The sequence below is a fragment of the Castor canadensis genome, chromosome 6, assembly GCF_047511655.1.
Source record: "Castor canadensis chromosome 6, mCasCan1.hap1v2, whole genome shotgun sequence".
Classification (NCBI taxonomy): domain Eukaryota; kingdom Metazoa; phylum Chordata; class Mammalia; order Rodentia; family Castoridae; genus Castor; species Castor canadensis.
In genome coordinates this window covers 177,283,916-177,310,109 of record NC_133391.1, presented here as the reverse complement: position 1 = coordinate 177,310,109, position 26,194 = coordinate 177,283,916, and the positions used below count along the sequence as shown (strand labels likewise).

The 26,194-nt window shown below is 47.5% G+C and overlaps 1 protein-coding gene across 1 annotated transcript in view; it reads left to right on the top strand.

Annotated features, from left to right (window-relative positions):
- The window catches only part of Ahrr (aryl hydrocarbon receptor repressor), a 92,751-nt gene extending 69,785 nt beyond the window's left edge, over positions 1-22,966 (top strand). Inside the window, exons 5-11 of the mRNA XM_020174793.2 lie at positions 4,171-4,260; positions 11,092-11,221; positions 12,488-12,621; positions 15,904-16,103; positions 18,360-18,421; positions 18,583-18,724; positions 19,504-22,966. Of these exons, the coding sequence (XP_020030382.1) occupies positions 4,171-4,260; positions 11,092-11,221; positions 12,488-12,621; positions 15,904-16,103; positions 18,360-18,421; positions 18,583-18,724; positions 19,504-20,527 (1,782 nt within the window). The 3' untranslated portion in view covers positions 20,528-22,966. The remainder of the gene's footprint in view (positions 1-4,170; positions 4,261-11,091; positions 11,222-12,487; positions 12,622-15,903; positions 16,104-18,359; positions 18,422-18,582; positions 18,725-19,503) is intronic.
- Positions 22,967-26,194: the final 3,228 nt, after the last annotated feature.

The window sequence follows — 26,194 nt, the reverse complement described above, 5'->3', positions numbered from 1 at the left end:
TCCCATTCTGCAGGTTGTCTTTGCACTTTGTTGTTGATGGTTTCCTTTGCTGTGCAGATGCTTCTTAGTTTGACAGGTCTAATTTTTCTATTTTTGCTTTTGTTTGTGTACTTTTGGGGGCTTATCCAAAACAAATCTTTGTCTATACTGATTTCTGGAAGCGTTCTGTCCTCCCAAGGAACCCTTCGAAAAGGAAATAGATGAATATTTTAAAACAAACAAAAAGGAACAAGCTACTGTTAAGATGTTTTAAATGTCAACCTTAGTGAGACAGAAAGTTATTTGCACACATACTACAAGAGAGGATTTCTGGATCATAGAGTAGATATACATACATGGCTGGGCATTTCTAGTCCCATGGTTGTGCCTCTGGGCTCTCAGTCCCTTTGATTGAAACAGTCCTGGCATGTGTTACAGTGTCATCTTCACGTGGTTTTAGTTTGCATTTCCTGGATGATTCACTATACTGAGAACACTTTTATGTGTATTCTGGGCATTACTCTTTCTCCTTATGTGTTCAAATATAAACAAGTTTGGACCTGCTTTTAAAAACTGGATTGTTTATCTCTTTATTATTGATCAGTAGAGGTTCTTTGCATATTCTGGGCAAAGTCCTTTGTTAATGTACTATGAATTTTTCCCCAGTCTACAGCTCATTTCCATGCTTTACTGTGTCTTTTAATAAGGCTGATTCATCTAGCTTTTTCTTTAAGGTTAGAGTTTTCTGTCCCAAGAAAATCTATCTGCCCCAAACTCATGAAGATGCTTCCCTATATTTTCTTAGAAGCTCTGGGTTTCTGGTTTGATGTTTGAGTTTATCATGATTCTTAATGTTTATGTGTGGAACAAGTAGAGATGGATTGACCTCCTATCTTGACTGAAGCTCAGTCTTCTATTCTACCCCAAGGCTGAAGTGTCCTGAAACTGGTGGGTCATGGGGCCAGATGGCCCAAATCCCACCGCTCTGCTCTTTAACATGAGTACTTCAGCAAAGCCACTCTGCACTTCCACGTAAATTTTATAATCAGCTTGTCAGTTTCTACACAAGAGAAAACCCACCATGATTGTACTTGGGGTTGTGATGTTTCTATAGACTGTTTAGGGGGATGGCTGAATTCTATTGAGTCTCTTGACCTAGGAGCATGGCAGCTGTGGACTGGAGGCCTCTTGTCATGTTCCACAGTCTCCCACACACAGGTCTCGCAGACCTTCGTGAGACTTACTCCTAGGTATTTCATGGTTTTTTGATCTAGGCCTGGAGTTTTCCTCATGGGAAGGTTTTGATCAGAAATTCAATTTGTTTAATAGATATGAAGTGAGGGTAGGGTGTAGCTCAGTGGTGAGTGTTTATCTAGCATGTGCAAGGCCCTGGATTCCATTGCTGGTGCTGAAAAAAAAAAGCAAACAAACAAAAACCAAAAATAGATATGCTATTTAGATTTTCTACCTCTTCTATCACTTTTGCTAAGTTACGTATTTTGGGGAATTTGCCCATCTTATTTAAATTGTTTAACTTATTAAATATACTCTTAACATTTCCTTAGACCTTTTTAACATTTGCAGGGTTCATAAATCCTGCATTTGCATTTTTCTTAGGGACTCTTGTTGGGGTTGTCACCTTTTTTTTTCAGTATGGGTGTTTGAACTCAGGGCCTTACACTTTCTTGGCAGTTGCTCTACCACTTCAGCCACTCTGCCAGCCCTGTTTTGTGTTGGGTCTCTGTAACTGTTTGCCCTGGCTGGTTTCCAACCACAATCCTCCTGATCTCTTTCTCCTGAGAAGCTTGGATTACAGGCATGAGCATCTGACACCTTGCTGGGTTGTCACCTTTTAATAAAATTTTAAAGAACCAAATTTTGACATTTTGGATGATCTCTCTTGACACCGTTCTCATTGGGTTTTCCTGTTTTTGTTTCTTCTCCTTCCACATTCACTGGATACAGAGGCTCTTCCTCCTCTACTTTCTCGAAAAGGTATCATCACTTTTTTCTTATGTAACAACTATTTTAAGCTACTAGGATTTGATGCTGTTGTGCTGTTCATCCATGATTTGAAGTTTTCAATAACATTTCACAAGCTCTTGAAAATTGTTATGTGTAAGCCCTAGTAGAGAAATCAGCACATGACACACACAGGTGGTTTACCAAAAAAGAAATACAAGTTACCAATGAACACATGAAATGCTTCTCAGTCCCACTGTAATCAAAGAAATCAAAATTGTAATGGTAAGATAATTCACCACTTAGCAAATTGACAAAGATTTCAAACAAAGAGGGGAGTGTTTAGCATGTTCAAGAATTAAAGAGCAGTGTGGTGGTTCAGGCTGGTAATCTCAGATATGTAGGAAGTGGAGATTGGGAGGATCATGGTTTGAAGCCAGCCCAGACAAAAGTCAGCAAGACCCCAACTCAATCAACAGGCTGAGTGTGGTAGCACACATCTGTTATCCTAGCTACAAAGGTAAGAGGATTGTAATCTGAGGCCAGCCCCAGGCAGAAACATGAGACCTTATCTGAAAAAATAACTAAAGCATAAAAGGGCTGAGGGGCATAGCTCAACTAGTACAGCACCTGCCTAACAAGCACAAGGTTCTGAGTTCACTTTTTTGGGGGGAAAGCAGTACTGCGGTTTGAACTCAGGCCCTAAATTCAAATCTTAGTATCATCAACAACAATAATAACAAAAAGAATTATGGGAAATGAGTGTTACAATGCACTGAGAAGCATGACATACTTCATGTGAATTATGGTCTCTGAGTGACTGTGTTCCAAATCTACAAACTGAGCCCCTAACCCCAGCTTCTGCACTGCCCAAGTGCAGTCATGACTGTTTTGATGTCGTGTGATGACATGAGATATACCACTTAGTATGTCTAATGCTTAATGTCTCCTCAGTCAGTCATTATCACAAGGACAGAGGAAAGGGTAGCTAGCTCGATAGATACAGATGGTGAATGGGAAGGCAATAGGTAGATAGGTAGATAGAGGATAGATTTGATAGATGATAGATGATATAGATAGGTAGATGATAGATAGATAATAGGTAGAAGAAGATGGATGATAGATAGATAGATAGATAATAGATAGACCAGTAAACAGAGACAGAACATTTCCTGATTGTGCTGCTGGTCTCTTGTGCATGTCTGCTGGTGATGGTTCTGGGGGACCATGTACTGTGGGGCATGGACTTTTCAAATAAAGGGAGGCTGTAATTTATGTGCAATGCAGCCATAGGCCTCGAAGAATCCACAAAAATTACAGATGTAGCTGAGATGTAATAATCATAAAAATATTGTGAACAACTTACACTGATAAATTTAAAGTCAAGATGTTACAGATGCCTTTCTAGAACATAGTTGGTGTAAGAAAAATAAAAATTTGAATACATTGACAGCTATTAAATTGACAAGGTAGATTTAAATGTACCCCCTTTTCACTCATCATTTCCCCCAAATGACCCCAGCTGGATGATCTTTGAGGTGAGAAGAACCAAAATTTCAAGGAAGATATTGTCTTCTCCTTGTCCGAATACATAAGTGAGGAAGGTGGGGGTGGGGTGATTGTGTTACTTGACACCAAAGTTAGGACAGAAATGACTTTTAGGTAAGATTAATCAGTTCCAAGAACATAAAATGTCACAATCACACATGATTTCCCCCAGAAATGCAGGAATGATTAATCAGCAGAAAAACCTATCAATTAAAGACTAAGAAAAATTATGGGATTGTTGCAGTAAGCATAGAAAAAATACTAGATGGAACTCAATATTCCTCATAATAAAAACTCTTAGAAAGCTAAAAATATTTCCAAATAGGCTACAGAGGAGGGCACATGGTGGGGAAAGCCACCCATAGTGAAATAGAAGGTCCTCATTTCACTTCATGTTCTGATGATGTCACTATGCCATCATGGTGACAGGTGTATTTCATGAAACATACATTTATATTCATTAGAGAAAAGAGAACAAGTCTTTAGCCTTACAAGCCATGCCCTGTTGCCTGACAGTGAGGACCTGTCACAAAGCGATGATAAAAAAGTCAGAGGCAAGCATGTCTGAAGGCCAGGAATATGGCAGCAATGCAGAAGGAATAGCAGAAATGTAGGCAGGACATCGCTTGCCCTTTTTCATTTTGGGTGAGCCAACTAATTTAATTTTCTTGTTTTTTCTAGTCTCTCAATGGCTTTGCTCTGGTGGTAAGTGCAGAAGGGTTGATTTTTTATGCATCGGCAACCATCGTGGACTATCTGGGCTTCCACCAGGTAATGAAGCAAAGATTGCCTTAGTGTGCTAAATGTTGCATTCTGTCTCCTTCACACATGTATGTTGTCCTCAAAGTTTAAGGATATCTAAGATCAAAATTCTCATGTCACTGAGCTTTTATCAGCTAGGTTTCTACAGCCCAGCTTCATCTACAACAGTGTGTCCTCCAGGCTCAGTGGAGGGGCGACAGTGGTGGGTGCACCTGACTGGGCTGTGACTCTGCCTCTGACCTTTCACACTCATTGCACTGTTGGCAGCATCATCTATTCAGCACCCTGTGTCTTAGACTGCAGATACTCAGTACATTGCAGATGCAGTTTGTTCAGGAATGCCTTTATTGATATGCAAATTATTCATTTGGAGTTCAAGCCACCCTAGGTTGGATGGTTCCAGACCTTGGGGCAGAGAACTGGGGCTCTGCCATGGAAGGATAACTCATCCAAGAACAGGTCAGGAAGGAAGAAGAAGCCTCTGATGGGAAGTAAAAGGTTGAGTTCAGAATCCACGTCTGTACTAGATGAGGGCTCCCAGACCTGGAAATGAAACAGAGACAGACAAATGAACTCACGGGGGCAAAGAAGCAAAACTGGGGCCCTTTAGTTGCCCTAAACAGGCTACCCCACTGAAGATGAGCTCAGTACAAAATTCTAAACACTCAGGAAGCCATGGATGAGAAGCAGAAGACAACAGACAAAATAAACAGATCTGGCCCTTCCAAAAGAACCTAAAGTAATAAGGCACTCAAGAGAAGCTAGGAAACAAGTGCATTTGAAATAGTAAACGATTAAAGCACCCTGTGATGAAAAAAAAGAACAAATAGAACTTTAGAAAATGAAGAAGCTAGGATATTAGTCAGATTGGGCTGGGGGCAGAAACTGTGCCATCATTTTGCAGCTTAACACAGGAGTAAGTCAGTTGGCAAAGGAAGTATTGACTAGCATTGCAGAATTATCAGTAAAGAGCAAAGAGAGCTCTGAAGGGCACCAGGCACCCAAAGGGCCATCTTGGGGACCCCATCCAAGGTTGAGAGCCAGATCATGTGGGTACAGTGGAGAGGGTCACTGAGGGGGGTGCCAGTCCAGGGTGGCCAGCAGGAAATGCCCCCCTGAGGCTGCTGATTGGAGGGACCATAGGCCCACTGAGCAGGCAGGAGCATGATGGTCCTGCCTGGCACCTCTGTTGGCAGAGGGTAGATGCTCTGGGGTTTGGGACTGGCATCAAGAAGGGGAGTGTAGGACAGCAAAGCAGTGTGGAGAGAAATTAAAATCAAAATCTCACTGTTCAGGCAGAAAACCAAGAGCTACACAGAGCCAATTTAGTGGAAGCCAGATCTGAGAGTGTGGGTCCCTGACACATTACTAAAATTCAAGTCAGCCTGAGGCCAGCTTAGCGTTTTATCTAATTTCCAAAAAAAATCGTAATTTTGAATAGTTTTCCAGAACTGAAACAGCTGTAGCAATTCCTTACACTTGCCTTTAAGTTTAACTTCCTGCCACCTGAGCCCAAGTCCAGTGTCCCTATGAACTGGGGACTTAGAACTTATCCTGATTCTTTCCTGTCCCTGGTCCTAGGAGATGATGCATGGTGTCATATGCACACACATCGCTTCTGCCTGGGGCAGTCTCTTCTCCAAGGTTCTCTCCAGACACAGCTCATCACTAGTTCTGGATCAGCACCCATTGCCATGTGGAAGACCCCAGGGGATAGCTGTGTGCAGTGAGAGTAGAGAACATCGTGCAGTGGATATCATTTCCAGGGCTCTGGCAGTGTTGTGTGTGGGGTGCAGCTCAGGCATGCTCTGCCATCCAGAAACCACCTGTCTGCTCTGAGCCTTATTTCCTTCTTCCCACAGTGGGCAGCAGTGCCATCTTCCCAGGCTGCTTCTAGGACCACCTGGTAAAAGATGAACCCCCCCCACACACACACAGAAGGAGGCACTGGCATTTCTCTGACTGCTCTTGGCCTGTGACACCTTGGATCTGCCAAGTGCTGTTTGTGTGGAATTCTTCATGTCCTGGAGATGCACCCAGTCTATGGGAACCTGAAGTTAGGGCATGAGTCCCTCCTCCCCAACAGGATAGCAGTACCTGGGGTGGCCTGAGGCTTCACTGAGTCATTCCACCTCCTAAACTCAAATCCATTGAGTTCATTTACACAGTGATAGGTGGAGAAGAGTGGACACTGTGTTTGCCACAACTTGATGCCTCCCTTATTGTGGTGTCCCAGTGCCCTGGATGGTGCAGAGCTTGGGGATGAGGCAGACAGGGATATGGTTCAGTGACGATTATTTCACCTGAAGTAGACAGCCCTTCATGTAATCTCTAGCCCTGTGTACATGTCTAATTCTAGACAAAGTCATTTGCCTGTCTTCCACATGCTCACCATCACTTTGGTTCTAGTCCCTGTCTCCTGAGCAGCCAATGAGCTCCTCAGACACGGGACCGCCTCCCTTTAGCCCCAAATGATGGTCCCACCATAGGATCTGGTGCTGGGGACAGAGGCAGGTGCTGTGATGAGAGACTCTGACTCTGGACCAGAGCTTGCACTCTGGATCTTTGTTTTCTTGGAGTTCCATTATTTCCCTCCATGTGTTAGAAGTATAAAGTAGTATTGACTTTATTACAAAGAAATTGTTTCCAAATGCCATTAAAGCAGGCATTGCCTGCAGTTTATGCAAACTATTTCATGCGAATGTCACAACAGCCTGTGCTCTTGCAGCCTCTCGTGCCAAATGCTTTATGAAAACTCAGAAGCAGCTCCTTCCTGTTGCAGCCCAAGCATACCATCCAGCATAATCTCCAGGTCAGCATGCCTATGATAACCTTGATCTTTAGGTATGTGCTTTATACCCTGATGTTCATTAATTCAAGAAGCTACCCACCCCTCACCATAGCTGAGAGCAGAGTGAACTAGCACATTACAACCCAGTAGTCTGAGCAGGCACAGCTCTGCAGGCACAGTTAGCAGATGCACATACACTTTTGTACAAAAAAGTAAAAAAGAATTGCTGGGTATGCATTATTAAAGATGGTATGCCACTATTGTGAGCTCCATTCATGGAGCTCAAAGCCAAAATGAAGACTGACTTCCCTTGATGGAAACAGTGCAGTCTGAGTAGCTATGTGTCACTCTGTCCCTCTTCCCCCCACCCCATTATTTCTCTTGATGTCCCTTTGTGTCACCAGCTCCAGGATATCAGGAAGGAGGTCAAGTGGTCAGATCTGCTGGTTATTGAAACACAGGAATTTGTTTCCTCAACCTAAAAGCCCTCATTCTACCCTGTCTTCAAATTTGTCTTAGAAATGTCCTTCACAGTTTTATTGTGCCCTCTGCCAGGTCTGTCTGTCCCTGTTGTGGTTAACTGTAGACTCACACTCGTGTTAACTTGAAGCCCTTTCATTAACTAACCAAGGTATGTAGAGATGACAGATGAGGCTTTTTGGGTTATCACTACTCTCCAGGGCTCCTACAAAACTCAGTCACCGGCCAAAACTCATGAGGTCGTGTGTGCGTCCAGGGCATGCTCACTGCTTTGTTCTGAGAACTGTGGCTTTCCAGTCAGCACCACAATTCCTCTAATCAAAACCATAGAGGGAAAAACACCAACTGCCACAGGATTAAAACACCAAATTCCAAGGAATGAATCCATCAAACAACTAACAGTATCTCCACACAGAAAATAGAAAGCGTTGTATTTAAGGAAATCAAGGCTGGCGTAGATACATGGAGAGATATATCATATCCACAGGACTCAACACAGCTGTAAGATGTCAACTTTCTCCAAATCAAGTTACAGAGCTAATGGAATTACAACAGAAACTAAGCAGCTTTTGGTGGACGTTGGCACTCTAGACTCTCCATGGACAGGATGAGGCTAAGAATGCCAAGGCATACAAGAAAGGAGGAGAAAGGTTGCAGGAGGGATGACTGTGGGTCCTGAACACAGTTGCAGAAAGGCTCAGGTGACAGCTGTGTGGGATTGTGTGAAATCAGGTGACCACAGTAGCTGATGACCTCTACTGCCGGTAGCAGGGAAGGATGGTCGCATCACATCCAATGCTGCATAACCTGAATCCAAGCTGGCAAAGGACTCTCATGTCCTTCCTCAAATCCAGAGTAATATCAGGGGGCAGACAGAAGTTTCTAGAAGGTGTCATGGCAGAGTTAGGAAATCCATGGGAAAGGCTTCTAAAGCAGGACCAAAACCCATGAGTCAACTGTGCATAGTCCTTGGAGGGGGTGGGCAGGTGGTCTGAGCAGCAGAAGGTGTGCCATGGAGCATGTCTATGGGGTGCTCAGCCCACAGCCAACAAAGAACAAGTGAGCAGGACAGCTCAGAGGGGGCCTTAGAAAGACAATCTGACAGCACACACGCATCAGAACACATTCACACATAGACAGACATACACACACATGCACACACAGACACAAGTGCACACACACACCAATGCACACAGATGCATGCACACACATCTAAAAACCAATAATTTCAGGAGAAGACCATCATTCTTGTTAGTCTATGTGGCATGTAGATTAAAACCACAAGAAGCCACTACACATCCACCATGATGGCTAAACTGAAAAAGACTGAAAATCCAAACGTTGGCAAGAACGTGAAACAACCAAAATGTTCTACACCACTGCAGTGGGAGTGTGTGTTCCTACAGCTGTTGTGGGAATGAGTAGCTATGAACAGGGGCCCCTTTCTGCCCTGTGACACACAACCCCGCTGTGTCCTAATAGACATGCAGCATCATGCAGATGGCCGGGGGACCCAGCCAGCATCCATGGGCAGGAAAACAGCTGCCCAGCCATGCAGTAGCCACATAGCAAAGTGTCACAGCACAAAGCTGAGAACATGATGCCATATATGGGCCAGTCTCACAGTTGTGACACCCAGGAGGAGGGCAAGACCCCAAAGAACTCAGTATCCCTTTGGAGGACGGTTCAACCTGTGCTGGGGGGCATGGATCATGATTCAGGGGCCAAAGGGGACATCTGAAAGACTCCAAGGTCCAGCTTCCTGAGAAGGTGTTTTAGACAAGGTTTTCTCAGGCTGCTTGTCAGCCTCTATATTTCACTCCAATCTCAAAAGTTCATCATGGCTAGGCACTAGTGACTCATGCTTATAATCCTGGCTACTTGGGAGGCTGAGATCAGGAGGATTGAGGTTTGAGGCCAGATAGGCAAAAAGTTTGTGAGACCCCCATTTCAACCAATGGCTCAGCACGGTGGTATACACCTGTCATTCCAAACTATGAGGGAGGCTGAGACGAGGAGGATCATAATTCTAGGCCAGCCCAATAAAAGTTTGCAAGACCCCATCTCAACGGATAAAAGCTAGGCATGATGTCATGTGTCTGTCTCCCACTGAAGACTGCAAGCTTGAAACAGGCTGATTGAAGACCAGGCCAGCCTGGGCAGAAAGCAAAATTCTATCTCCAAAATAACAAGAGCAAAAAGAGCTGGGTGTGTGGCTGAAGTGGTAGAGCACCAGCCTTGCAAGGACGAAGTGCTGAGCTTAAACACCAGTACTGCAAAACGGAAAAGGAGAGAGAGAGAGAGAGAGAGAGAGAGAAGAAAGAAAAATGGAAAGACAGAGAGAGATAAGGAAAAGAAAAGAAGAAAAGCCCATCAGGAAAGCTAGAGAGCTTCTTCCATGGGGGGTGAGGAGTCTGTATCTGCCCATCAGCCTCACATTCCCCTTCAGAATCTTGACCCTGGGCTCTGTCTAACCACTTCTTTCTGTGAAAAACGCTTTCTCCAGACAGAGGATGCCAACTCCTCGCTTTGGCTGCACTCCTCTGCTGCCTCCCTGAGGTTGCAACTTGTTTGACGTCTGAAGTCCTGCAGGGTTAGCCAGACAACAGTTAGTTTGAGGGGAAAAGATGGTGGATCTCATCCACTCTGGGTGAGTTTGCTAGTTGCATTCTTAAAGGGTAAACATTTTCTAAGGTCTTGATTCCTATGGGACTTATTCCCTATTGTGGAAGAATCCTCTACTTATAATGATCACTTCAGAAATGATTTAGAGGAAAGCTGATTATGAGAATCCAGTCCCACAGAAGCCCAGCAGTGGGTGGTGGGTGTTGACAGGCCGTGTTCCAAGTGCGGATCAGAAGCTCCATTGTTACAAGAAGGTAGAGGGAAGAGGGTACCTGGGCTGGGCCTTTGTGGTTTATCAACACACTCTGAGAACCTTTTCACCCATTATGGCACAGTGGAAACTCCCGTGTCAGTCTTCATAGCTTGAGGTTTTCAGCTCTGTCCACAAGACCACAGTCTTTCAATAAGGACCTTGGTGCCTAAAAGGGTTGACTTCCCCTAAGCCCAGATTCACTTCTCAGAAGGTGTGCAGACAGAGGACCAGAAAGAGGCCTGTGAGTTGGTGAGCCCTTCTAGGCATCTCATACGTGGGCAGGTCAAGGCATTTGGCACAACTGGCCATGGGACATGCAGTAATAGGAAACAGAGGCTCTTGAACCATAGTTTATTTAGGAAAGTGAACATCTTGACCCAAAGCACTTATGGCCCAGATGTCCATCTCAGCCCTGAGGGTAGGTGCGTGGGCACTACTAGATAGGCCAGGGCCTGGGGATCACCAAAGTGCACCTGGCCTTGAACTGGTGAGGCCTGGAGGGCCACACAGCTCATGGAGTCATGTCCTTTCAAAAAGGGGCTGTCAGACCCCCAAGGACAAGGGTCCGTTTTTCTCTACACAGACATAACTTACTTTTGACAGAAGAACATGGAGAATCTGCAGTTTTTAATCGCAGGATAAGCATGAAAATTCAGAGTAGGACTAAAATAACTGTGTTTTGATATTTCAGACAGATGTAATGCATCAAAACATTTATGACTATATACATGTGGATGACCGCCAGGACTTCTGTCGGCAGCTACACTGGGCTATGGACCCGCCGCGGATGGTGTGTGGGCAGCCCCCACACACGGAGACAGGTGGGCCAGCCCCAGCTCTGAGTACCTCACGTATATGCGTGTGCTGCACTTTCCTCTTTGTCCTTGTGGGATTCCCCCAGAATACTCCTCCCCATGCCCCATGTCCTGCAAAGGCCCATCACACGGGCTTTCACATCCTTCCACCATATGACCAGTACTTGAGATACTCAGCTCATGCAGAGAAAAGGTTTATTTTGGCTCAGTTTTGGATATGTCAGTCCTAGAAGGGGGAGAATTGCTTTAGGCCTGCAGTAGGACACAGTACATCATGGCAGGAGTGCCTGGTGGAGCAAAGCCACTTACCTCATGGCCAGGATGAAAAAGAGAGGAAGAAAAGGTTGGAGACCCACTGTCCCCTCAAGGGCACACCCTCAATGACCTAAGACCTCCCACTAGGCTCCACCTCCTAAAATTTCCCCCACCTCCTAACAGTGCCATGGGCAGCGGACAGAGCCTTCAGCACATGGGCCTTTGGGAGACACTCAAGACCCAGATTGTAGGGGCTCTGCCACACTTGAGACTCCCAGTTCTCACCACCTCGCAAGAGCTGTGGTACATGTCCCGCGTATCTGCCAGGAAGTTTCTTTGGCCCAATTTAAATTTATCTAAAAAGCCCCCAAAGTGTTGACTTTGGGGGGAGGGTAGCTATGCTTTGTGCACAAAAAACCTGTAAACTGCTCCTTGCCAGCCCCGTTCTTAAGCTCATCTTAAAGATGAGCTGGGCAGGTATTAGAAGCCTCAACAGGCAGCAGACAGAGAGTGGTGGGCTCAGAGGGGAAGGGGACAGGTACCTCTGGGCTTGAAGGGAGGTCATGTTCCCAGGGGTCCCTGCAGAGGACTGTTCCCTGGTTCTTTTACACACATGCACAGAAACTAAGTAGTTCAAAGAAAAGTTTCCACCCATCCTCATACAACGATATTTACCTTACTAAGCTGAAAGTAAAGCACAAACCCCAGGTGCCCACATGCAGGACCATTTACAAAGCTCAAACAACCAAAACTGAACAACAAATCCATAGTCTCAAATGCATAGAACTAAAAACTGTTTGTAAGGGCGGGGGATGGGGATGGTGAAATCCATCAGAGCGCTATTTCTCTGGGGGCCATGGGGGATGGGAGGGGCTCATGGAGATCACCTTGAACCAGCTGGGGTGGCATGTTTGTCGCAAGCTTTGTGGCTGACCACTACACCTTCCACCTGTGGTTATGACTGTCTCTGTCACTGTCTGCTTGGCCTCACCACCATGCCCTGTGCTGTCTTGGCAGATGACACTGTGCTGGGGAGGCTGCTGAGGGCCCAGGAAGGGGGAACAGGCTCGCCCTCGGTGTACTCTGCCTTCCTGACGCGCTGCTTCATCTGCCGTGTGCGTTGCTTGTTGGACAGCACCTCTGGCTTTCTGGTAAGTAGGCAGACCCTAGGTGGCCCTTCTGCCATCTGGGGTACCTCTTCCCTGGTGAGGAGGAGGCAGGAGCACCTTGGGTGGTGGGAGGGTGAGCTCTGTGTTGAGGATCCAGCACACAAACCAGCAGCACCAGGCCTTGAAACCTCTGGTGCTGGGTGAGTGAAAATGGGAGGCCCACCACAGGACAGGCAGAGAAGCAGGTACAATGTTTAAAAACCAACAGCAGGCTCTTATTCAAGTTTAGTTGTAACTTTATTTAATATTAGTTTTAAACCCTTTTACAAATGTAACTTACATCCTTCAGAGTGTCACCCACGAGAACAAGGGGCAGAGGGGTCCTCCCACTGTGGTTGGCCCTGGCCGAGGCCCATGGTTCCTGCCCAGCTCTCTCACAGCCAGCATGTGTGTTACCACTTCTCCTACTTGACCATTTCCTCCTCCAGCTCCACGTTGAAAGGGAGGAGCATCCTCTTAGGACCAAGCAAAGCCAAGACCCCTCCCCGACCTTGCAGGCCTCCAAGGTATCTGTCTTTCTAGAGTCTCAGCGCCTGGACCCCACACTATCTCTTCTGGGTCACAGCTGTCCTGAGAACCCCTGGGACCTCCACATGCAACCCCCCTCTGACTAACTTTAGCCCCTGATGGGCAGGCTCCTCAGGCTTAGTGTCCCAATCTGATCATGGACTTGAGACCATGAGCTCCCATGGCCACTGCATGTTGTCCCTGCCACCCTGCCTAGACTGTGGACCCAGTGGAGGAGGCCCTCTCCACCACCTGAATCATGGGCCATGAGGATCACATCTCCTACCTGGACCATAGGCCCATGGGGTCCTGTCTCTCCCACCTAGACCATGGGCCCTGGAGTGGTCTTGTCTCCCTCACCTGGATCATGGGCTTTGGGGGTCCCGTCTCTCATATCTGGACTGTGGAGCCCCAGAAGTTGAGCCCTGGTATCTGCAGAACCCAGAGGAGCTCCCCAGGGCTGGGCTGACAATTGTTGGGGGGCAGTCTTAATGCATCTTAGGGGATGAGACCTGGAGATGCCTAGGCTGAAGTCTGCCTGGGAGCCCAGATTCCCTTGGAGATTTTCCTGAATCACTCTGGCCTCATCCTGCTCCACACCACTGGCTCTATGAGTTACCCCCCAAACTGGCTTTCAGGGATCATTCTACACATTTGAGTTGTCATCCTTGGCTTATCAGAATGTAAGATCTCATCCATGTTGTTAACTCAGAACCCCCAACCTCTGTTTCTCTCCAAATAGCTCAGGGGGAGAGGGTCCTAACCAGCTGGTGGGCCACCGTATCTTGTTTTTTATAAGCTTTTCTGTTCATTGGTTGATTTTGTTTTTGCACTAACAGCTCTTTTTAAAAATAAAAACATTAATTATATCTAATGCAAACTCAGTCCCTTCAGAAGAGTAGAGGAGGAAAAAAATGTCCCATCCTTGGCCCACTCCAGGCTCACTCTGGACATCAGTTCCCCAGTCCTTCCTTAAACCTCAGGGCAGCTCCCAGGCCCCACAGTCCCCCTCTTTCTTCTCATGTCATGCCTGAGGTTGTCCTTGCCCAGCCCCTCTGCTTAACCCCACAGAGTTTTTGATAATATTTTGACTCCAGCCATTTAGCCAAGAAGTGGTGACTGATTCTTGCCTTCTAGATTTTACTTTGCTGGTCATTTTCCCCACCGAAAAATCCACATCTGTATCTTTGATTTCAAAAATTGAGATATTAATCTTTAAGAAGTATAATTTAGCTGAAATAACTTTTGGATTATATGGTCCAAGGGAACAGGAAAGAGGCTGCTGGAGGGACGATGGTCCCTGCTGGACCAGCCTTCTCAGACCTTGAGCCCAGGATGACCTGCACATCTCTTCAAGAGCCCATGCAAGAGGCCTCTTTTCACTTTATCCAACACCCTTAGCTCTGCTACTCCTACATACAGGATCATTCATCTTTTATCTAAACAGTTGACAATTAAGTCTCTTAATTTGAAAACATTTTATTCTAAATTTGAGGATAATAAAGAGTTAGTATTTATTGGCTGATAAGAAATGTTGCTGGTAATTGGGTTTTTTTTACTATGCAACAGAGAAGAGATTGAAATATGGCTTAGAGTGAAACTGCAAGCAGCCAATAGAGGAATTAGTTTGCAGCTAAAGTTGCCATAAGGCCTACAGAAATAAGTGTCTGATTGTATATTGCTCTTAAAATCATTACTCCACACCAGTTTACAGAGAATGATAGGTCATGTGAGTCACAGGTGACCTGCATAAGTTCACAGGCTCTCCCCACGTTAATCCATAGTCTAGACAGGGTGCTGGTCCAGTTGCTGCTTCTGTGGTGCCCAAAGGACCACTTGTTAGCATTCTGGGAATTTTGAGATCTGGTTGACTTTAGGTCGATATCTTGAATCAGCTATGGTGGGAATATTCAGAATATTTACATCAAAGAAATTGGAAACACTGAAAATTTGGGATTGTTTTCCCTGGATAGCCAGATGTTAAGTATTTCCTAGCACACCAACCTTGAAACCCCCACACCAACTATGTGGCAGGTGCTCAGTAGGTGCAAACGTTTGTTCATTTAATAAACCATGGGTGGAGGGAGGGACAGATAAGGTGGGTGAAAAACTGGAAGGACGGATGGATGGAAGGAGTATGCGTGGAAGGACAGATGGATGGGTGAGTAAGGTAGATGGAAGAAGGAAGGAAGGAAGGTAGGGAGGAAGAGAGGGAGGGAGGGTTAGATGGGTGAAGACATGGAAGGTTAGAGAGAGACTGTGGCTTCTACTGAAGGCAGGTGTGCCCTGCAGGCACTTGGGTACTAACTCAGTTACACATCAGCCTTCCCTTTATAAAAGTTCTTTTATATTACAAACTCCTAAGCTATTTGCTTGCTTTTTAATTCACACAATACATTCTAGATGAATAAAATCAAGCTGTCCTTAAGTTCAAACAGCCAGACAGTAGCTGCTGGCTCAGGGATGGGTTTCTATTCTATGCTATTCTGTGTCCAGGTACATGTGTGTTCATGCCCACATGTGTGTGGTGGCACACACACACACACACACCTACACAAACAAGAATATGTTGCCCTCAAAAGGTCACAAACACTGCAGAGGAACCTGGGGTAGAGCTGGTCCAGTAGTCTGAGCTTGGCAGATCTCAGTGGGAGATTGAAATGAGGCCTTCTCCACAACTTTATCTGTGTAAATCAGTTGCCTTCACACACTGGAGCCTGCTCTGTGAACACTCTGCTTTTCTCTTTAAAATGTCAGACCATGCAATTCCAAGGAAAACTAAAATTCCTGTTTGGACAGAAGAAGAAGGCGCCATCAGGAACAGCCCTGCCCCCTCAGCTCTCACTGTTCTGCACTGTGGTGCCAATCATCCTACCTTCTGTGGCAGAGATGAAAATGAAGAGTGTGTTCTTGAGGGCAAAGCACAGGGCAGACATCGCAGTCACATCAGACCCAAGGTGAGAAAGAATCGCTACATTGTAGCCACAAAATGTCACAGCAAAGGCCTCCAGGCTTCCTAGTCTCTTAAAGCTAGTATACTGTGTAGACAACAAAAGTGCTCTTCAAACACATCTACAGACTGTGCACTACACTCTGCTAGTGTGACAGATCTGAAGCCGTCCCATCACAGAGCCAGGCTCAGAGGCAGTGCCCGGTGAGAGGTCAGGGCTGCAGTCTCTGCCTCTTCCTTGGGCTGTGCCTCATCCTCACACAATCCAGACACTGAGAACTGGCCACTAATAGGACTTGTCAGAGGAGACTAGCCTATCTACAGGCTACACCTGGCAGCCTCTGACGTGAGCTCAAAATCAGTGCCCAGGGACTACCACCCTCCTTTTGGGGTGTGACTTCAGCCCACCACAGCACCTGTGACTTACCTCTGCCCTTTGTAGACAGCTCTGTGTATGGCAGTAGTCACTCAAAGGTTTCTATTCTGTGTTCTGGGTTCCTGTGTTCATTGTGTTCCTTCAGCTCATGTGACTGGCCTCCTGAGTCAGCGCACCTTCATGTCCTACAGTGTGCAGGGTGGACAAAGGCAGTGCCTACAATGGAGGTGGGGCCTAGGGCTTTACTTCGAGCCATTGAGCTGAGAATAGCAGACTTCTAGAATGTTCTAAAACTAAACTTATATGCCTACTTATTTTTTAAGATACAGTATATAAAATATGAGGGAAGAAAAGGCACAAAGATAAGAGATGTGGCCGATGCCAGAGCCTAACGATAAGGTGGACCCCATCTTGCAGGAATCAGGGCAAAGGTCAGGGTGTGTGATCCCTGCAGGGTCTGCTCTGCTAAACCTGAAGTGTTATGCCTTCATTCACTGTCTGAGTTTCCTGTGTTTTAAAGGCTGAGTTAGCTTGTTTTTTTCACAAAGTCATAGGAGTTTTCTCGTTCCCATAGGCTTTTCTAGCCCTAAAGCAAAACGCTAAGGGGTCCTAATGTTAGCTCAGAGCTGAGCCAGGAAAGCAGTTTCCTGCTCTCTCTGGTGTCCAAGTGCGGAAGTGCAGGACTTGGTGCCTGCCCACCCCATCCTTGGGCCCAGGTGGAGGCAGGTTGGAGAATGGCCTTCTCCCTGTGGGTGAACACCTAGATGGACTTGTAGGATTTGCAAGGACAATAGCCCAAAAGGTAGCTGTCATACTATACAGAATACTGAGATTCAGAAGGGAGAAAAATGTCCAGGTAGAGAATATGGCCCCACCCCGTAGGTGTTTAGGGATCCACCCTGCTCTGATCTGAATTCAGAGCCGGCTGTCTATAGGCACACGATGGTCCACTGAGTCCATGTGCAGAGACATGTGAGCCCAAGGTCCTGAGACCAGGTCCTGGTTGTCTGGGGAGCAGCCATTGCCTTCATGGCTTTTCCTGATGGGATTTCATGGCAGGTCCTTCCTCCAGTTTGCTCCAGGAGCCCATTGTGTGCTTTTGCCTGTGCGCTAAAACTTATTTCAACCCCCAAACTAACATTTGCTATACTGTTGTGACCTCTCATAGACACACAGTGGTGAAAAATGTGATTTTCATGAAGCTCACATTCCCATTAGAAAGCTATGCCACCAGACATTCCTCCCCCTGTGCCTGGGTCTCAGCTCCTCCAGGATCCCAGGCACAGAGGGATCAACCATGCAACACAAGAGGCTTTGACTTAGGACAAGTGGATTGCTGGAGTTTAAACCCCAATGCTGGCACCCACTAACCTATCACCTCACATTTCTCTTTGGAAAAGTAAAATGAGCCTATCAGGATGATTCAAGATTATAGCCCACTTACCATATGCACATGCACATGCAGACATCCGCACGTGTATACACACAGGCACAAGAGTAGGCACATACACATACTCTTCCCCTAGAAGCTGTGGCTTGGGGCTCATCCATTCATCATTCATGGTGTCTTCAGAATAGAACTTCTTTGAATCACAAGAGTAAACTGTATTCTGGACTTCCAGAAAAAATACAAGCCCTAAAAGTCACTTTAGTGCACGTCTACCTTCTGAAGCAATTTATTAGCCCTTTATTGGTTCAAAAACTTATGATTCTGAATTTTAGTAATCTGTAACAGAGAAAAAAGACTTTATGAGCCATAAAGATTGAAAAGTGTTATTACTGTTCTGTTTTCTCCTCTCAGGCATGACAGTGATACTGTAATTGATTATCCCTTCCATCAACGTATGTTTAACCTACATTTATTTTGCTATTATCTGTTCTTTATAGGGCAAAATCTACCATGAGTCTGTGTGGATCAGAATTGCACCGAAAGCCCAATTACTTAGCAGGTATATCTAAAGCTTCTCTGTCTCACTTTTTTAAGTGGATAAAATGCCTGTCCCTGGGAGAGCTCTTCACCTATGGAATCCTGTGCATTCCATGGAAATGTCACTCAACAGCTGCCAGCTGCTACCACTGATCCTACTCTTCCCTCTATAAACCCTAACAGGGAGGAGCAATGGAGAAAATGGCATCTCAGTGTTCAGAGCACCAACAGATGGTGGCCACTGGACTCGGGTTCTAGCCAGGGCCCCATGCCTGTGCTTCAGGGGCAGCCCTGATCCCATCCTGGACTCCGAGGGGGCCACAGGGTAAGTGGGGCTGGGTCTTTCAGCCTCCACCCCTTGTTAAGTTACCATAGAAGCCAAAATGAAAGTGGGTATGGAGAAAAAAGAGCCAACATGGTCCTGACTACCTGAGGGGCCATCTGAGCCTTCTCACTGTCTAGTCTGTGCCCAGATACCCTCTCAACCAGGGCAGCACTGGATGGGGGACAGTAAGGAGGAGTGGCTTGGTTCAGACACCCTCCCCACTCTTAGTCCCTCCTGAAGGCCACCTGCCTGCCTGCCCCAGCTGTGCCCCTCGCCCAGTCCCACTCAGTGGTCTTGCTTACCAGACTGGCTGCTGCATCACCCTCCAACCACTGTTTCCCATCACACAGGTGCCTGACCTGAGATCATGTAGTGTCCTGTTGGTCAGCCACAGGGCCTGGCCTTTCAGTTTGCCAGCCTCTCCAATCCCATTTGCCTGTGTTAGTCACGACCCATGTGACTGATACTGGACACTGATGCCCCAGAGATACCTTTCTTCAGCAGGGCAGGCAGCATGCACCACTTGTTGTCCAAGCACCTAGGGGCCGATGCAGGTGAGGGAAAACAAGGGAGGGTCCACACTGGCCTCTCAGACTGCCAGAGGGCAGGGAAGAGGGGTCTGAAAGGAACAGTGTGGTCTAGGCCTGGCTTGAAGTTTCTGCTGGAGATACAGCCAGTGTCATGTTAAGTCAGTGTCCACCTGTAGAGAGGCTGAGGTTCCCTTCAGGGATGAGGTCCATGGCCTCTGTCATTGTTTGATGGCCATCTCTGATCTGCAGGGACAGGGAAGAAGAGGAGCAGGAGAGGATGCTGAGTGACTCTGCCAGAGTGAGGAGGCAGAGGGAGATGCACAGGTACAACTGCCACTCAGAGACATCAGCACCTGAAAGGCATCTAAACTGGATGACAGAACAGCGAGGCCAAGAGGGTAGCACCAAACTGAGGCTGCAACCCAGTAAGGGCGAGCCCTTCCCTGTGCGTGCCATGCCCCATGGCTCCTGCATGCCCTACCCAGGGGCCCAGGGCACATTCAGTGCCAATGGCCTGGCTACTTTCAGAGATCTGCCAGACCATCCCCCCAGTGCCTACTGCAGCCGGATGGGCAGAACCTTTCGGGACGTCTACCAGGGCCAGGTGCACCCACCCACTTGCCATGTCTCCCAGGGTAGCCTGGGGACCCGGCTCCCCCCATCTGGAGTACAGCGCTTCATGGCTGGAGGCTTCTCCACAGAGGACGCAAAGTTGCCCAGCCTGCCAGTGCCCTCCGATCCCCCATGCAATCCAGCACTGTCGCTGGAAGTACAGATCAAGATGGAAAATGACTCTGGGTCCCAGGACACAGTAGATGGCCGCCTCCCCGGCAGGGTGTGGTTGGGAGCTAGCGATGTGGCCAAGGGACATCTGGTCACATTCCCTGCCAAAGTGAACCTGAAAACCGAGCCAGACTACACGCATCAGGTCTGCACCCAACACTCCGGGCATGGCATGTTGGGGGCTCATCCCCACAGCAGGCCCACCACTGGACCCTGCAGTGAGTTGGCCCCAGTCTATCCTGCACACTGTGCCTGTATGGAGCCAGTGCCTCCCCACCACCTCTGCACGCAGAGCGGCAGAGAGAACCAGCAACCCCCTCTGGGATGTGACTGCAGAGCACCTGGGGCTGCCCCTGTGGTCAAGTGTGAGCCCATAGACTCACTCCCATGGGCTGCCCCTGGCCAGGGGGCTGTGCCTGGGATGTTCCCCAAAAGTGCCTCCATGACGCTGATCCCGCCCAGAGCCTCTGAGGCAGCTTTCCTGCCTTAGAGCTGCCACTCTTCTGTAAACTGCACTGTCCATGCTCAGGTCTACGCTGGCAGGGCTGCCTCTTCTAGTAACACTCTTTGAGGAGTCTTGCAGTGGTGCATTCTAAACTGTGCAGGATTCACAGGAGTTCTTACATGTAAGCCTGAGTCTGTTCAAGAAGGACAGTATTTCTCTTAGAGGAATTAAAACATCTAAGAATGCAGCCAACAATGTCCCAGCCTGGCCACCCCTCAAGTCAACAGTCAGGACAGCCACTCAGGCCCACTGCAGCTGCCTGCCTGTGTGCTGTGGGGGTGGAGGGATAGAGGGCAGCACAGACTAGATGACAAGCAGAGCTCACCTAGGGAAAGTGAAGGTTAGCCCACCCATGGGGGCATCTAGAAAGGTCCAGGCTGCCAGTACCCAGTCTTGTACCTTGCCACCACATGCAGCAGGTACTTGTGGCTCTGAGTCAGAGTTGGAGGCCATACTTGGCATGGAGGTGGACAGGGCAATACCCTGTTCCTCCCAGTGTTTTCTGTGGACCTCTGAGGATGGCTCATGGGCCTCTGTCCCTGACGTAGCACTCGGTATAGACCACAGCATCCAGTGTGGGAGCACAGGGAAATGCAGTGCAGGCCAGTGCTGCCTGCAAGGACTTCTCCTGGGACTGGCATCCCTGAGGTCTCGGTGCAGATCAGGCTGTCAGCACAGCATGCATGCAGCAGGAGCCAGGCAGACAGGTGCTTAAGATCTGGTGCAGTCCTGTGTGGGGAAGACAGTCTTCCTCAGAGATGGGCATCTGTCTCCAAAGTCACTTCCCCAGTGGTTTTGGGAGTGGCAGGAGCCTGCTGGATGGGACCTTGACTTCTTCTGCTGCATATTCTCTGCAGCAGGAGCTTTCTCTTCATCATCTGTGGCTTTACCTCCAGGATCAGTGCAGAAGCTGTTTGGTAGATACACAGTGCCTTGCCAGAATGTGGGTTTGGTGGGCAGCACTAGGTCTTCTGCATGGCCCTGCAGCTGTCTGACTCTCAGGAGGACCGGCCATGGGCATGGGTGGCCAAAGATCTCTCAGAGTTGAGAAAACTCACCCACCTGAGCCCAGGATTAAGAGTGGTCACTTGTGGCTTCTTCATCCCTCTCAGCCCACAGCAGCCTTTCAAAAGGCGGGACAGGCTGGGGGCATGGCTCAAGTGGTAGAGTACCTTCCTAGCAAGCGTGAGTCCCTGAGTTCAAATCCCAGTACTGCTGAAAAAAAAAAAAGAAAATTTCAAAAGGTGGGACAGGGGTTGCACTGTCCTGGGTGTGAGGCCTGCTGGTGTCTCCACTTCCACTAGCCTCCTCACCCAAAACCTTCTGAAGTCAGAATGGCAGCCCAGCCCCCGTGTTCATCACATGCTTCCCTCTTCTCCCATAGCTGGCCAGCATCTGCTTTGCCCAGTTCTCCTGCTGAGCACAGCTCCCCTGAGCTTGACATTTATGCATTTACTCTTAAGACAAAGGGTGGACTTTGAGTCATCCTCTTTCCTTCTTGTCCTAACCAAGTGCTAGGTTCAATCTCAGACTGGCCATATGTGGCAAAGAGCACCAGTGAAGTGTGCCATCCTTGTATTCCCTTTCAGCAAGGGCTCAGCTGCAACCCTGTCTTCAGCCAGCCTCAGCAACCCTGGTGCTTTCTTCAGAGTAATACCTGCTCCTCTCACCATGAACTGATGGGCAGAAAGCACAACAGGCAGGCAGCACTGAACATGTGTGACATGTCCCCAGTGCCCTGGAACCAACAGACAAAACCCAGAAAGCAGGAGGCCAAGAAGATGGAATTCAGAGACATCATTACATGTTTCCATCTGTAGCCAGAACCCTCCTGCCAAGGTGATAAGTACCAAATGTAGGTTCTGGGCAGCTGGGCAGGGAAGTGGGCTGCCTGGTAGAGGCCATGCTTTGTGGATATTGAGTTCCACATCTATATGTCAATTCTGCAGGTTTTGTGCTTTGGGAACACCATGTAATGCTGACAGACATGGTGCCAACACTGCATCTGAGGTAGCAAAAATCCCCTCAAACTCCAAAAATCCATGTAGAAAGGTGATCATGGTACATAGAAGGTGCATAGCAGTCACTTCTGCTTTAGGATGTCATTATCAGTACTAACTGCAGGCTTGTGCTTTAATGTGGAATGTACCTCTTGCCTATATAGCTGACAAATATCAAAATAAATATAATGTTGGATGCGCTAGAAGGGAGAGGGTGAACACAAGCTATAGTCTATATTTTGCAGTTTCTGTTGGAAGAACAAAGATCCCAGTAGCTAGACTGTCCTGATGAACTTTTAAATGGATGCAGTATAATGCAGCTGTCTGCAGTTTCTCAGTGCCTTTCATAGAGCTTTCAAATGCATTTCTTATACTGTGGTTTGTATTAACTTGGCAAAATAAATCACTTGTTCGTAAGTGGAAACGTCCAAATGTGGTCACTTTAGTTCCTCAGAGAGTGTGTTGGATGCACATGCTAAGATAGCCCTTCACCACTAGGTAGATGGCAACAAAAGTAAAAGTAGAAACTCTACAGGGGGTGGGGGGAGACTCCCTGAGGGTTAGGAACCCTCCTGTACCCGCAGGACACCATAGTCTCAAGCAGAGTTAAAGGCACTCTAGTGACCCTGTCACGGGACATAGGGGCCAGCATGTGGGAGGGGGGAGGTAGTCATCAGGCCCCAGGCAGAGGTCAGGGAGAGGGGCTTTCCTTTCCTTCATTTGGACAACAGGTACCCCCAAATTGAATGAGTTCCAGGCCCTTTGCAGAGCCTCCCAGATCTGCTGCTGCTGGCAGATACCACAGCCACAAATAACAATGAATGAGGTCTCCATCCTAGACCCTATATAATCCCTAGGAGTCCAGGTCAGGCTCCACCTCTTTCCTGGCCTACCCACCCCCAGCTGCCAGTGGGGCAGTGTGGCGACCTTAGATATCTCTACATGTACCTTACCCAGTTTCTGATTTCCTCCACTGGCCCAATGCTCCCCACCTACATACTTACGCAGGACTTCATATCACCAGTGCTACCTTTTATCCATAGGGCTGCACTCCTTACCCTCATCGTCACCCCCGTGAACACCTGACTTAGGACTTCCGAGCGGGTGAAATGGCAGATGTCTTACTGCATTTCACTTACTCACCTATTCTGAGTCCCACCCAGGCCTTGCACCAGACTCTGGATCATTCAGGAGGAAAAGCACAGTTTGGGCTGTCTCAGACCTGAGTGTGTGTGTATGAATGTGTGTATATGTGTGTGTATCCATGTGGGGGAAGAGGAACAATTAACAGTGGGCACAGGAGACAGTTAAATTCTGTAACTCAACAAATAGAAGAGCTGGGGTAGGGGCAGCCCAGATGGTATGGGATAGTTTATGGTTGCAGAGCTGGAGCTAAAGGGGAAAGGAAGAGGGACATGTGCCACATAAGGCAGGCAGGTCATACTGGGTGGGACCTGGGACCTGGGACCTGGCAAGCCTGGAGACCTAGTTTGTGGACTGAAGTCTTCAGCAAGGCTGGGGTAGGTCCAGGGTGGGCTGGGGAACCCAAGGTCACTTTCACAAGAGCAGAGGGAGGCACCACACAACTGGTTTCTTCACCCAGAGTTAGTTTCACTGTACTCATTTGCCCTTGGGGGTTGACTTGCAGACATTTTTATAGTCTGGATAGTCTTTGGTAAATTATAAACATTTCAATGTTTTCTCTCCACTTGTGGCTTGTCTTTTCACTTAGATATTTTTATCATAAAGGTTTGAAAATTTAGCACACCAATTTTTTTCTTGTGCATTATGGTTTATGTACTTTGTGTCTTCGTAACTGTCTGACATGGCTTTTGACAAACCCCAGGCTGTTTGATGCCACTGTCACCCCACAAGCTTTCTCAGTCCTCACTAACCTCTTTATGTTTTAGATGTCTTCTCATAAACAACTGTTGCAGTATTTTTAACCCATTTTTTTGCATTCTGATTGGCAGTTTGAGCATATTTCTTTTTATTGCTTTCAATCACGTATGTTCTGTTCTCTCTGACCCTCTCTGGAATCCCCTGCACTCTTCCTTCCTTCTCCTTTGACTTGTTTCTTTAGTGGTTATTCTTAACATGCTCATTAATAATGTCTAAACTGGAGCTAAGCAAGATCTCCACGCTCCTGGAACAAGTCCCAAATTGCAGCCTCATCAGTGCCCCCACCTTCATTCCCGAGCTGCTTCTGTTGAGGTTGAGGAGGGCACAAAACACCTCTGTCGGGTTGCTCTGCTAATGGCTGAGCCTTAGAACTAGCCTCCAGGCTGAAGCGGGGGGAGTAACCCCAAGTGAAGTGGGGAATCTAAGCTCTGTGCGTTTATGACTTTTCCCTACTCCAGGGCCCAGAAGAGCCAAGTGGGCCTCCTGGTCATCCCCAAGAACTAGAAGCTATTTGTTGTCATTTTGGGGCACACCCTTTCATTGAGGATCCTCCCCTCAACTAAGCATTTGGCTTCATACAGGAGTCTCCAACTGCTCTCTACCTACTGGGAGCCTGAGACCCCCCCCTTACACTGGGTGGGTGCAAGAACCCAAGCCCTGGGCTAAAGGCCTCTCACCTCCCCACCCACCTGCCAGCTTCAGAGCAGCACAGCCTCTACTCATTGCTCCACTGTCTCTTCCTCCCTTGCCTTGGCCCTGGTCAGTCCCCTGCTTGCTTATGAACCCACCTGTGAATTTTAAAGAGTACTTGCTATATTCACCCATTATTCCTAAACAGGAATATAGGATGCTCTTCTATTATATCGTCTGCCAAAAACAGAAGTCAAGACTTTTAATCCATTATTTTTAGTTGTAAGGAAAAATAACTTAAATCCTTCAGTGAAGCACCCATCTCTAACCAGTATGGTTAAGTGAGGAAGCTGTTGGGGAGTCCAATGTACAAACTCTCTGTCAGCCTTCACAGTACAGCCTGGAAATATTAAATGCTGCTACATTTTGAAGGAACAGTGCTAAAGCTTTGATCATTTTTAGCAATTTTTCATTAGTTTCAAGACGTCTATAGTTAACTTCAAACATAATGTTAAATTTGTCATTACTCAACTTGTTGCTGTACTTTCAGAAGTTACTAAAGATAAAATCATAAAGTGAGGAGTCAGTTGTCAGAGCTTATCAGCCTGTGGGCAGGTTGTGGTTGGTATTAGGGAGCACCCTCCTTCAACAGCTCCCTTCCCTGCCAAATCTAGACACTTCATTTCGTACTGTCTTGGCTGATCTGAAGAAGGACTGCACAGTTTAGCAGTTGGTAACAGTGGAAAATTTCCTTTTCAGCTGGTGTATTAAGGCAAGCCCCATCACAAAAAACCCTGAAATCTTGGTGGCTCAGCATATGCTCTGCCCAATGTGGGCCTTCCCTCCATGCAGGCACCTGCCTCCTGCTCACACCTGCCCAATTCTCCCTACTCTTTGCAACTTCCTCCAGTGTCAGGTGTCTTCACCCGCCTGCTCACACCTCCAGGGATTTGCTTTCATTTCACGATGGGCCTCCAAGTCCTGACGCATTCTGTGACCACCAGACCCAGCCGGGTTGTTCCCACGAGTTTCTGTTTGTGCACCTTCAGGGACTGAGTTCATTTTTGATTCCAGAGGCAACAAAAGCAGCTCATTAAGCAACTTCTCAGGTGTCCGTGCG